The 14,329-nt window shown below is 37.5% G+C and overlaps 1 protein-coding gene across 3 annotated transcripts in view; it reads left to right on the plus strand.

Moving 5' to 3' along the window:
* BABAM2 (BRISC and BRCA1 A complex member 2) overlaps window positions 1-14,329 on the plus strand; it is a 178,190-nt gene that overhangs the window by 15,817 nt on the left and 148,044 nt on the right. For all 3 annotated transcript variants that reach the window (XM_015620717.1, XM_015620719.1, XM_015620718.3), the window contains exon 3: window positions 7,220-7,296. In XM_015620717.1, the coding sequence (XP_015476203.1) occupies window positions 7,220-7,296 (77 nt within the window). The remainder of the gene's footprint in view (window positions 1-7,219; window positions 7,297-14,329) is intronic.

Here is a 14,329-nt window from a genome sequence, read left to right on the forward strand (position 1 = left end):
CAGCACTTCACTATACCATAATTACTCAAGTTTACACTTTGAACACTTTATTCCTCCCTAGATACTTATCATGAATTAAAGGAGTTCTTTTCAGGACTTCATTGTCCATCTCCATAGTTTTAACAGAAAGATATTTCAGCTAGATTAAAGCATCTTCTTAATTCTCTACCTTTTCTGAAGCTTCTTTCCTGTCACTGCTAGTTTATAAAGTCTCTTTTCATGTTGATCACTCTCTTTTTCCTCTCTGGATAAAAGATTAATCCACAAGTCTCATCTAGGCAATGAAAGAGTTAAAATCTTGCCCAGGCTGTTGTAGGTAGTTCTGTGGCCTCGGCCAGTGCAGGAACTGGAGCCGTCTGCGATAGAGAGTTCCTCATGGCTGCTCTGGAGCGTGTAGTCGCCGCCCCAGCATGCTGCAGGTCCAGAGTCTCTCTCTCTCCTTCTTCACTCGGCAGTTTCTAGTGAATTTAGTTACAGCAAAAACCCTGCAGCCGAGCCAGAGATCGGCTTGGCCCGGCCCGGCCCAGCCAGAGCCCGGGGAAAACCTTCCACAGAGCCCACATCTCCCGGCCGGGAGACGCGGCAGGCCCGGCCCTGTCCCCGCCCGGCTGCATGGCCTGGGCAGGGAATGGGAGGCCGGAGCTCTGCCACTCTCCACAGCCAGGAAACAAAGAGAGCCAAGAGAGCTCTGGTTTTACACTTTAAGGTAGGGTTCACAAGTTGATCCTACTTTTCAATGGCCTAAACTGCTGTCAATTCTCAGCAATGACCGATAATTGGTCAGGAGAACAGACTCCAGGCAGTTCCCAGCAACGTCAGCTTTTCTTAAAGGTAAAGTAACTCCATGACACGGTTTTATCGTTAGTGTCAATGCTCTAAAATGTGATTTTCACCATTTTTCTGTTTCCTGATCTTGCAAAAAACCTGCTGGTCTTCCTTTTATTCATCTCCACCTTCCACACACTTTAATTATTCTTAATGCCTCTGTACATGGCATACCCATCTGTTGTGAGTTCTGCAATTAATTCTTAATTAAATGGGATTAAATACTGTGTCATCAAGGTACACCGGAACAGACTTACATCTACAAAAACTGGAGGAAATAAAAATCTGAAGGCATTGACAAAGGCTGTTCTACTGGATTTGAATATTGAAGTGCTTTTCTTAGCAAATGCCACATAAGAGTTTTGGGTGGAATTTTGAGTTTGTTGCCTCTTAAAGGTAACAAACAATCAACCTGTCTTTGCCTCTTAACTGTATTTGGCTCTTGCTGGCAAAACCTTCAGCTTCTGGAACTCTGATTGAACTTTGTCTTGTCACTCCTTAAATAATATTCATTCTTAGCCTCTTGTTTTATGGAAGTCACTTGAGCTCCTTTTCCTGTAACAGTATCTTTATAAGACGTATATTGTAACAGTTGGAAGCATGACCTTGATATGGTGGGAGGGGTTGGGAATATAGCCAGTGGTCAGAACTGACTTTGTGGTGTTGCTTATTATTTCTGTGTATGTGTTGGTTTTTAGCTGTGTTCTCCATTGAGGTGTCTCTAGCGCAGTGTGAAGCTTTTTTGGCTTTTATGCAAGAACAAAAAACAGCTGTCTGTTTTAGAGGAAGCCCAGTCCTCTGACAGGTCTCCTCCCTGGGGATCTACTCCCTAAGATGAGACAAAACTGCCTAGTCATGGTGACTAAGCTGTGGACCCCTTCCTGCTTCGGGACCCTATGTTATCTCCCTGTTAACTATTGGTCATCTTATCCATGTCTCAGACCATTGGTCCTTTTCCCAATTCTCCCTTTCCCTATAAAACCCCCAACTTTTGTCCAGTTCAGTGGTAGATAATCACTGCCCCCCTTCACTGAATCCTCCATTAAAGAACTCCTGTGGAACACCACATGGTCTTCCCATCTCTCGTCTAAGTGTGGCTAGGGTAACCCCTGAATCGAACTTCTGAATGGAGCTGGCTGGGCTGATCTGAGCTGATTACAAGAGCAGAAATCACCTCTAAAAGAGCTGATCACGAAGCCTCAGGCCATGCTCCTAAGGCTTATCTCTGGCTGGAAACTGCCTGGAACTCCCTGGACAGCATTTCCTTCTCAAGACGTCTATCCAGGATTGTTGCTGGCAGAGCTGGGGGGGGGGTCCTAGAGACCCCCAGACCCAGCCACAAAAGTCTGTTTTCCAAGGAAGTACTTAACCTCAAGAAGAGTGAGTGTAGCACCCTAAGCATCATGAGATTAAAGAAGCTTTTGCATCTCTGACTATTCAGGTTAGGCAGTAGCAGTATTAAGTTCCTGAAATTATAGAGGCTAAAATTCTTTGTCTAATTTGACTTTGGTATTGTACAGTAAAATTCACTGACAATTTGTTTTCTCCTAGTGAAGGCAGCAAAGCTTCTGTGTGATCCATGAAGGAAGAATGACTAAATGCATTGCATACTTTTTAATCAGTAAATATGATAGTTGTCAGATAATGACGTGACTATTTAAGCTTACACCTATACCACAAATTTAAAAAAAAATAAATTTATGAAAAGGAGATTACTCATTTTCCTGTAGAGCTGTTGGACCTCTATTGGCAATTCTGAATGTTTGCTATGGTTTTTTATGGTTCTAAGCAGGAGGTTTTAGGAGTGGCATGAAAAACAAGCCTCTGACTGGAATTTTGGGATATAAAGTGGTGGGTTTAGGTTTTTGTAGGTTTTTAATAAAGTCTTTGGATAGAATAACCATCCATCTCCTAACTTTCTTGATTAAGGTGATAAACACTTGTGCTTTTGTTCCACTGCGATCCCTTCAGTTGTCACAGAACATAATTTTGGATAAGATCTTACCAGAGCCCAAATAATTTAAAGCTGTTTCTCTTAGGAATGCTTTCAAGTGATAGTTTTAGAAAACTAGTTGATGGGAAGATGGTGTTGAAATCCTGGGTTATCAGAATCTTCCATGTCATTGTGGCTTCAGTCCTGTAAAATATCAAAATAGGGATTTTTTTTTTTAGCTTAAACAAAACAGAAGTGTTAAGTCAACAAAGTAATCACAAATACACTGGTAATAAGAGGAAACCTTGCTGTTAAACTCAAGTAGAACTGCATTCTTAAAAGCTTTTAGGATACTCCTGGAAAAAGGATCAATTGTGCAGAAAAATACATTGTGCTATACCTATTGTTCTAGGCCTTATTCCAAGCAGCAGAACTGAGTGACTTTCCTGGTTTGTATTGTTGCTATAATTGTTATTGCTTTATTTGGATAATATTTTCTGTTTCCTTTTATGACTGATAAAGAATTCTGAACACTTATAACTAAGCATCAGGTGTTAAAAGTGACTTTGAATAAGAATGGGCTTAGTTTATGTGTGTTGTATTAACTGTGAAAGAAACCTTTTCGTAACAGTCACACACAATCTGTAAGGTGCATCAAACACTCAACAAAGAAATGTTCTACTTGTTGCCTACTTGGAATAATTACTTCATAAGGATGCAATGTATCTCAGTTTGAGTTTAATCTGTTGTATCTGCTCAAGGTACTTAGCTAAAAATCTGCTGTAAAAGGGAACATGCTGTATTCAGCTGTGGTTGCTGTATACTCAGTTCCACTTACTAATTTCCAACCATAAGTCTCAGCACAGCCTCTTTGAATAGGGCAGTATGATTTTAAGCAAAACACTTAGCAGTATCCTTGGTCCTGGAAACTTTTCAAGATGGTGATTCTTTGATATTTTGGTAAGTAAAGCAGTGTGGGAAATCTTGTGGTATTACCATTAATCATCTTTTGAAGACTAAGACATATCACTGGTCTGAGCATCAGAGCATTAATTCCTGCTTCAGTCGCTTTCTTATGTAAAATACTGATTACTTAGATTAATAAATGAAAACCAGTGTAATATTTTTCCATTAATAAAGAAGGAGATAGCACACCCATATATCATGAGATAGAGTCAGTTTATGATACTAATTTTCAACACCAGGTATTATTCTATGTGCTAATTCCCTGTAAAGAAGGGACAACAAGTAATCTTTAAAAAACTTTGTTACAAGTAATTCCTCTTCAAGTATTACAATTGTGTGGACCACAATAAGGAAAAGGATCACATTTCCAAAAAACAAAAGCCTTACATTTTGGAGAAGACAGAGGTCATGTTTCAGAGTCAATTATATATATACAGTTTTAAGAGGTTCTGTGTGAAGGAAATTCAAGCAGGAGATAATGTTGATAGCCAGGCCATTACTGGGGTCCTTCTGTTGAAATAAAGTCACGCATAGACTCCTACATGTATCAAAGTTTTGGTTTGCCTCAGGAGTTTTGTTCTTTTGCTAAAGAGCAAAAGAGCATCTTTTTTATTCTAAAGAGAAACTGCCCCCTTTCAAATGTATGCATATATTTCTGCTTGGTTGCCCAGCCTACAGTTATTGAAGTATCGCAGTTATCTTGTGCAGCCCAGCCAGAGCAATTTGGGGGGGAAAAAGGTAATACTGTCACTTTCTGTAATTTCTAGACCAATAAAATAAAAAATATCTCTAGTGCAGTATAATAATATAGGAAAAGCACTTAGTATTGCTTTTAGGGACATTCACCATTAAATAAGGCTTTTATTTTAATGTTAAAGAATATTATACTTTCCCTAAGTATTTCCAAATGGCCCGTTGTGCTAAAAGAAACGATTGTAGGTTATTTGCAAGATCAGAAATTTTTGTTTCTATTGAAAAGCTAACAGCAGTGTAATTTTGATGGTATTTCAGAATTATCTCAGACTGTGACCTGTGATACTTTGAAAGAAATTTTCATTAAATATTAAGTGATGTTGCAGGGGTTTTATATTGCCTTTTTTTTTTTTTTTGTATGCTTCCTATAATTTGCCTTCTACTTGTTGTAAGCCAGAGAAATTATTTGGAAGTAGCTAGTAATGTCCATATAACTGTTAAATTCATCCACAGCCATTAAAACACCCTAACAGTGGGCACTCCCATTGTGCTGTTCTCACCTATGGAAAAAAGTGCAATTTGGAAAATAATTATATTCTCTTGTTTCTGTTGCACTAGGGGTCCAATCTTTTGTATTCTTAAAGTGATTTTACTCCCGGTGAGACTGGTGATGCTCCCTATTCTTAAGTTACAGTTTCTTAACCTTAAGAAAGGTTAACCTTAACCTTTCTTAAGCTCTTAATATAAGATTTTCTTAGATAAGCCCTACCTAGATGAAATTTAAAAATAAGTAGTACAACCATTAAATCAAAACATATTTCAACTTTGCTGCTGTTCTCTGGCATGCTTTATTCCCTTTCATATTTGCATCATCACCAGGTTTCACAAAGCATTATTTTTTTACCATCATCAATCTTTCAATAAAACATGAAGTATTATTGCAGCAGAAGAAAACCAAGTCAGGGCATTCATCCTGGATGAAGCAAGATGTGAACGAATCTTTTTTTTGAAACTTGCTTTCCATTCAAGTCTGCACCTACCTGAGAGTAGATAATTTATAGCTGAATTTTGTCTTTCTAGATTTCTTCTCATGGTGCTCTGACCAGATGTTGCAAAAAGCTTTCTAAGGCAAAGATAAGACATGTATTTCTTCCTTTTGAAATTTCTAATTTCTGTAGTGATTGAAAAAATATGGTGTATTCTTGATCAATCAGTGTAGGCTGTTAACTGCATGTGGATCTTAATTGTATCTGTCTTAGATTCTAGCTGCACACAAGTAGTTTGCTTATGTTTTCTAGTATTTTTGTGGAAAATTTTAGCTAATTAATCTGTAGTTTTATGGTTGATTCTTTTTGAGGAAGGTACATGCAGGTACAAATTTGTCTGTAGTAAATGTAGCTCACTGAATATAAATAGTCTGAAGTTAGTGTATATGGTTTTCATAACTTGCAAGTGGAAAGAGGAAAAGAGACTGTAGAGTCAGCACCAGGGAGAAATGGCTCTCTGAACTGTTTTGAATATGTGAGTGAGAATTAAGATTGTTCCATTTGCCCTGATGCCTCTCCTGCAGTGTGACAGAGCTGCAGGAGTTATGATGTTGCTATTGACAAGGTAGGATCAGAATTTTTGACAGTTTTCTGGCCTACCTATCTTGCTGCTTTTGGCTGTGTTATAGCCCAGTAAATGTGGGTTTTGTTTCAATATTTTGTCAGTGTCATGTGTTGGAGCTCTACCAGTGATATGATATTTAAGTTTAGGCAAGTTATTTTACCTTCATCTGCCTTACCATTCAGTATTTTTCCTGGAGTTGAGCAGTATGATTTTGATTTTTGGCTTGCAGCAATTGTGCTGGGCCTATGAACAATTCTCAATAATATTAGACTGGTGAGAAGATTCAGGGATATCAGGATCCCTAGAAACATAAAGCAATGAACTTCTAAGGACTTCCAGTATTTTTGCTCCTGGGACTCATCATATACCCAGCAGCCCATAGCAGAGACCATTCCTGCCAGTGAAATAATGTGTCCCTGTTTCTCCTTTTGCAGCTGAGATCTTGAGATTTTTTATTTGTGAAATTTTGTCTATGTCTTAAAAGCTACAAAGAAGATGATCTTGTCTGGCCTAGGCATTAAACAGTTTTCCAGTGACTTTTCTGTTCATGAAATGGTCACTTGCAACCATGAGGCCTGGCTGCTGTTCCTGTGCTCCAGGTAAACAGGAGAGTCACATACCAAAAACATACATGCTTAGTTGTTATATCCTCTGATAGCTGATTCTGAAACTTGCCCTCTTGAACCCTACTGATAGACTTTTCCACAAGGGAAAACATTAATGTTATAATAGGTAAAAAATTAGTAACTGTTGGTGGTTTAAAAGGAAGATTGATTCCAGTTATATGGTGGCAGTGATAAGAGAGCAGGTAACCATGCTACTGTGACATACAGTTGTGACTTGCAAAATTGTATACAAAGCAGAGAACTTGATGGCTTTCACTGACTGATTGATCGCATTCTGATAACACATTCAAACCAGAGCATTTTGCATGTATGTTTTCTTTATAAAATGGGAGAGAGTTGGCAGAAACCCTAACATTTATGCTGTTGTGAGAACTGCTGCTCAAAAGAGAATGGACCTCCTGCATCTTTCCCACTTTTTCTTCTTTGTCAGAATCATATGGATGGGTATTTCTAGTAGTCACAATATCTTTACTATTAGTCATTTGTATCCTGTAGAATAATGCTACTGTTTGCTACCATCTGTAACTGCTTAGCATGTTATTTCTATTCTTGTCTTCATTTTTAGCTGCACATCATTGACCCCAGGACCCAGCTGCGATCGTTTTAAGCTACATATCCCTTATGCGGGAGAAACACTCAAATGTAAGTTCAAAAATCTTGCAGCTGCATCTTTGCTTTTCTTTCAGTGTTCTGTGTCTCGCTGATTTTCCAGTGTGTCTAACTTCATGAGTTTTGAGATACATGTGTTTGTTGTTTTCTCTTAAGCTTCAGTTCCAAGAACACACAACTGTCAAGAATATGTAATATTTAAGATAGGTTTAAAGGCTTCTGTGAGACTACAGTTTTGAAAAATGAGTATTAAAATGAGTATTAAAAGCTGAAAGTTGCAACCTATACAACTTACCCCTCTGGTATTTCTAATAAAATGTTATGTCTAAGACAATCTCATGACTGTTTTTAAATTCATTTATAAGATATATATGTTTTGTGTTGTTTCTTTCTGTCTCTTTTAGGAGTAATTCTTTATTAAGCTCCAATATAAGATGCTATAACCTCCAATAAGATGTTAGTCTGCTATTTTATTAGGTATCTTTAAACAATTGACCAGATTAGAGAAATGTGAGTTTGATTTTTCTGATTTAGTGGTATTGCTAAATCATCTTTATGCTTAGAGAACCTGTAGACAGCTAGTTCATTGCCCACTCTTAGTGTGTGTTCTGTTTGTCTTAGTTTGTGTGTTGTTTCAAAGGTTTAAAATAAAATTTGCTTTTGTATATTTTTAGAAGGTAACATTTTCTAAACACTTGAACTGCTGAAAAATAGTTGTGTTGTTTTTATCTCTAACAACTGAAAAATGGGAGAGGTTGAAGAATTTCAAATAAAGTAAAATTCAAAGCTTGGAATTTATAGTTTTAGGGCAAGTCTAGTAAAACCATGCCTAAAGTACTATATCTAGTTCTGGTCTGTCTGTTACCAGAGCAACATGGAGATATTGCCAGGAGTACAGCAAAAGACTGCAAAGATGACCAAGAACTGGAGGATTTGTTGTATGGGGAAAGGCCAAAATAGCTGGGGCTTCTTAAGAAAAGAAGGCTCAGGGCAAATCTTACCAATGTTTATGAATACCTGATGGGGATAAATGAGGAAGCCTGGCTCTTCTCAGTGGCAGTCACCAAAGGGAAACTGTCACAAATTGAAATGTAGAAAATTCCATTCAAACACAGTAACAATTATTTTGCAAGGGTGGTCAAAAAGTGGAACAGATTGCGCTCAGAGCTAGTGTAGTTTGTGTGTCTCCATCCTTGGGGCTATTCAGAACCCAGCTGGACATGACCCTTTAGCAATCTCCTATGTTTGCCCTACTCTGAGCTGAGGGATTAGACCAGGCAGTCTGTTATGTTGAGTGTGGAGACAGGAATGTGAAAAGAAGATTCTGAGGTTCATGCAGTAACAGTTTTCTTGTATTGTCAGGCAGCTCCCTTTTATAGGGCTTTCAAATTTCCCATGCTTACAGACATGATTGGACAACGATTTCAAGTCCGCCCAACTCACTGGCCAATGATATGGGTACATCCATGCTTCAAAGGGATTGGCTGAGGTGTCCATGGAGCTAGGCTAGTTTAGATGATCCCTGTTAAGCCAAATTATCTGTGCAGTTTATAGACAAGCTATAGCTGTCATAAGTCTCCAGTGGTGCTGACCAGCCTTAGCTATGCTGTGAGTTTGTGAAACTATGCTGTCTGGAGGAGCAGGTACATGGTGTTAACAGAAATGGTAAGCATTAACACTATGCTTAGATAGTGTCCCTTTAGGCTGCATCATACACATGCTGTAGCTCTCCAAGACATTTTAAGTACTAAGAATTTTATTCTATTCTTTCTGCGTTTTTTGGGGGGGGGTTTGTTGGTTTTTTTTGGGGGGGGGGGGGTTGTTTTTTTTTGTTTGTTTGTTTGTTTGTTTTTGGTTTTTTGCTGTTTTTTTTTTTGGTTGGTTGATTTTTATACATTATGTCATGCACTGGAAGTCCTTATCCTTTATGAATGGAAATCGACACAATTAAACTCCTTATATTCTAGAAGTACGTTAAAGCTTCATATGGCACCTCTGAGGAAAGGGAAAGTTGTCTTTCCCAGAAGTTAATCAGGAAGCTTACTGATGTGTTCAAGAGAAGAGCCAGGCTCATGTATCAGTCTACAATAGCTATTTTGACTTTTCTAAACATATGAAATTATGGCTCAAGAGGCTTACTAATTATTCTTTCTCAAATAAAATCAGAAGATTTAAGTCCTAGCTAGTGATTATTTTAAGACAAAAGAAGTGGTTCTGAATTTTTTCAGAAGTCTTCTAAGTAATGGCTGTATTGTATGAAGCCAATGGCCCTCCCAGGTAGAACACTTATGTTAAAAATTGTTAAAATGTATAACAAACTGAGCCTGTTGAGTCTTGATATGTTCTGCAATGTGTAGTAGATTCCACTTGAATCTTGTTTGATGACTATGATCAAGTCAAAGTAAGTTTCACAGGATGACATGCTTTACAGAGTGGTATAATTTTCTGTGGGACCATTTTATCTTGTGTTTTTATCAAACAGGGCAATGTTTGTATATTCTGAGAGATGTCTTATTTCAAGCAGAGGCTGAAGCTGTTCCTAATTTATAAAGGAAAATGGATAGACTAAAATGTCCATATGCAAGTGCACAGGCATAAAGGCTATGCCTTTATATAAGGCCTGTATTCATATAGTGAATGACTGTAGTCCAGTTAAAGTACCTAGAAATATACATTATATTTCAGTATCAAGAAATCTGGGGGGGGTTTTCTCCAGTGTTCTTATATTTTTTATATCACATGCACAATTAAACAAAAAAAAACCCAAAAACTACTGAGCATGTTATATATTTTAACGAAGAAAACCGAAAACGCTGTAAACAAGTCTATCTTGTTCAGAGATTTCTAACAATAGCTGTGAATTCAAGTAATAATAATCCCCCACATTTCAGTAGTACATGTTTGAAAATGCTGTGAATCATTAAGTCTCACAGCATGTGGAATAGTGATGTGAGCAGATTCAAGAAAGCTTTAATAATTTTATGTTTAGATCTGTAATGATGGCAGGGGAAGACAGCCATGGTGTCATGGAGGTCTTTAGATACTTTGTTGTAGGCTGTTGTTAGATATGTTATCTTTCAAGGGCAGAATATTTCTGCAAAGGAAAGTTGCGAAATCTGCTGGAATAAAAAGATTGGCTGAAAGTGTTCACAGTCTCCAGTGAATGGGCTTCAGATGTGGTACCAAATACAGGCTGAAGTTTATAGTTCCTTTGTGGTTTGTGTTACATCCTCTTTGCAACAGATTAGGTCTTCATGTGCCATCAATCATAACTGCTGCCACTGCACAGGCACCCTTGTAGCAATCCCAGTGTGTTGGAAACTGTTGGTGTGCAGCTTTAGGAAAGTGTAACTGCACAATGCAATCCTGTTTTCCAGAAGATGAGAATTCACAGCTTCTTGAAAAAGGAGAAAATGTACTTGCAGGCAAGGCTAACTACCTGTAGTGTAAAATATTGCTTTGTAAACTTGTGTAGGAGCAAACATGTGACTTCAGAATGGCTTGTTAACTGTTTAATTGGATTTTTTTAAGATGTCATGTTCACGTTACTTTTGCATGTATGCAGAGCTGCTGGAATGTTACACTGAACAGTTACTCAACTCCAGCCAGGGAACTTGGAGATACCCACAGAAAATACTGTGCCAGTGTTCAAGATAAATTAGTTTGTCATAGTAATTGTCTTCCATCACACTTCAAGCTTTCAGAGAGGCACTTTTACTGTATTTTCCTCTGTAAGGGAAACAATTTTTTGGTTTGTTTTAATGGTGGGAGTATTTAGAAAACTTGAACCTAGTCTTGCTAGACTGTCAGTTTAAACTGAGATGGCCATATTGTTTTTATTAGTTCATCCAGTACTCAATGTTGTTGCATTAAACTCCATGCTTTTCTCTGTATTTGAGTTTTTCAGAATTCTTAATTGGAGTTTTAGTTACAGGAAGACTGTCTGTAACCCTGTAAGAGGTTCAATCTGTGTTTCCAGGACAAAACTTGCTTTGTGTGATATGCAGAAGCATCCTTTATTGCTAACTGGACCATAGTATCTGCTTAGAAAACTTAGAAATTCTTTCTGAGGAAATATTTGTGTACTTGGAGGTGAAGTGTTCTGTAACTCTTGCAGATATATCAGTCTTAGTGGATAAAACATCAATGCAGATATCAGCAGAAATTGTCAGAATAAGCAGAGATATAAGCTGCAATTGCCTTTATAATTAAAATATGCCATTTAGAATCAAATTACAATTTTTTTCCAGAAAACCTTGTAATGTCTTGGGTTTGGCTTTCCTTTTTCACTCAAGCTTTTGTTGCTACTTGCTAAGGAATCTGACTTTTTTCTTTTTCTTTGCTCTTCACATTTTCTTTTTCAGGCACTGATGCCTCCTTGCTTCTCTGACCTTGAGTGCTGTCATCTGGAATTTCACAGTGATTAAACAATATGTTGCCCTTGCAGTGCTACTGTTCTCTGTGGCCTCTTGAATTCTAGTATTTTCATCTTCTGTCTGATTTTCACTGTTTTTATGTTAGTGGATTGTAGCTCTGGGTTCTACTGCCACCACTTTGGTTTCCTTGACCTTTACGAACATTTCCTTTGTCTCATTTGAAACTCAGTTTTTAATTTTTTGCTTCTGATTCTGAAGAGGCTTACTCTTTTTAGTTATGGGCCTTAAAGGAGGAAATCAGTCTTGCTGCCTAACCAGTCTAAGAATATTGCCCATAATACATGGTACAAAATTTCTTGGTTTTATTCTTGTGATGGAACTCTTTCAGTGATTTCATTCCAGTCTTCCTGTGGATTTCTATTTTAAGAAAATAACTAAGAACAAACAAAAAGATAAATATAGAGAATAGCCCGATCTCCTTACTGCCTCTTTAAAAGCTGCTTTGCCAAATTATTTGCTAAACACTTGTTTATTGTGCCAATAAACAATTGTAAGAATTATTTTTCAAGTTACTGTAAGTTTTAAGATTCTCATAAATATGTTGCTGCGATGCATGTGTTAATGTTTTTTATACCATTAGGTAATTTTACACAGGCTGTATTTTGGTTGAGGCTCTTATGGGAAGGACTTTCTGGTTGCTGGAATTCAGATTATACTTAGGTGTTATTCTTATCTATATGATAAATGTTGTTTTGCTGGGTCATGCAACTTACCAAAGATTTTTCCAGGCAGTATGTTGCCTGAAGTTTGTCTGAGTCTTGCTTTACGTGGCAGGAGTAATTAATCTTTTTCCTCGGTAACCTATTAATGAATGTACCTAATGGGAGTGTAAAGAGAGAGTCTAATCTTATACTTATTTCTTCTTTGAATACAAATTTTACAGCAATTTCTTCCCCTTTTAAATAATAATTTTCCTCTTATTTGGGTTCTTTGTTCACTTTTTCTTACGTTCTGGACTTCTCTCGAGCAAGTAATTTACAGAAGATTTTGCAGTTTTAAATGAGTGTATTTCTTCATCAAGGGAAGTGACCATAGAAGTATGATGAAGTGTGGACTTACAGAGGCTTAAAAAATGTTACATTAGGTCTTCACAGTGGTATTGCCATAGTGCCTTGTTACCTTGCTCTTTCCTCCTTTTTTCTCCTGTTTGTGCTGCACATACTGGTGATGGTCTCAGATCCATTTGCTTGAATCTATTTATCCTTTGCCTTCACCTTTCCTTTTCTCAACTACCCAGTGTCTCTGCTTTAATTTCTCCAGAGTTGCCTGGCTTTAATTTATACCAATATCTTATCCCATCTTGAATTATCTGTTGTTCTCCTAGAACCAAGATTTCTGAGAAAGCAGTTGCCCAGCTACATAACTGCAAGTTACTGAGCTTATCTTGATGCCTTCTTGCTTAGCTTGGAATCCACTTTACTTAATGCTACTCCATTTTTGCAGGTTTTCCCACTTTACAAAATAATATATTTTCTGTAGTCTTACAGCTCTTTTTTTTCCCTCCTACAGCTGCATTTGTCAGTTGAAGTTAAAGGAAAAAAAAAGGACCCACACCTGCAACCCTTTGTCCAAGAATGAAATTAACATCCTGCAAATTCTTTCTATTTCTGTCTTCTGTTGGAAAAGTGGGACTTTATTCGCTAACCTAATCATAGGTGTCTGGACTCTGAAGTACCCAAGGAATACCTTGCTTGGCCATTTCAGCTTCTGATCCACAGGGCACTGGTGTCTCTGAAAACCGTAGCTGCCATAAATGTGCCCTGAGGCATTTAAAATGAGACTAAACAATTTGGTTTAATAAGCTGCACCAAGTTTATGGAAAATTGGTCTTTCACAGCTTTGAATGCAATGGAGCAGCTAGAAATTCTTCTGGAGTGTCATAGAGGTGCTGAGAAGTTGATTTGTCTTTTTCTAATGCAATCCAATAATTTTTTTTCAAACCATCCCTCCATTATGAGATGATTTTGAGTCTTTAAGATGACTTTTCTGCCTTTCCTTTTCTGATATATTGATTTGCTCATCAAGTCAGAAATTAAGATCAAAAACATCCTTTACTTGTGAGAAGAATAGCCTGTCAGCAGTAGTACCACAGCAAAACAGAATTACTCATGTATCTTTTTCAGTAGTAGTAGTTTCATATTTAACAAGTTTTACTGTTATTTCAGGAACTAATCTTTCTTGACAACCAATTAGAAAAGGATTCTATAGGTATTATATTACTGTTTTTGATTTAATGCCTGCAGAGCAAATTCTTTAGTGTGGAATCCAGTGACAAGGATTCCAGGCAGGTCTGCATTTAGTTTATTTAAATCTTTTCATACTGCTGACTGCACTGACTTAGTATCTTGGTTGCAGGTTGTAGTGAGTAACTGATTATTTTTGTATCTGTAAAGACAATTAAAACTGATTGGTTTAAGTAAGTATTTGTTAACAGAAGAGACTGTTCAGTGGTTCTTGTCTGCAGTTTTTGTGGTGTTGGGTGTTAGGTGTCCTTCCTTTCTTTCCTTCTCCTATAGAATTTTCCCCATTAGTTTGAGGGAACCTGTCTGCTGGTACTTACTGTGTGCTTGAGAAGACAAATAGTTTGGCTGGGCCAGGGAGAAGGGGGGCAGGTAAAAGGGAGGGGGGTA

The sequence above is a fragment of the Parus major genome, chromosome 3 (genome assembly GCF_001522545.3).
Source record: "Parus major isolate Abel chromosome 3, Parus_major1.1, whole genome shotgun sequence".
Taxonomy (NCBI): domain Eukaryota; kingdom Metazoa; phylum Chordata; class Aves; order Passeriformes; family Paridae; genus Parus; species Parus major.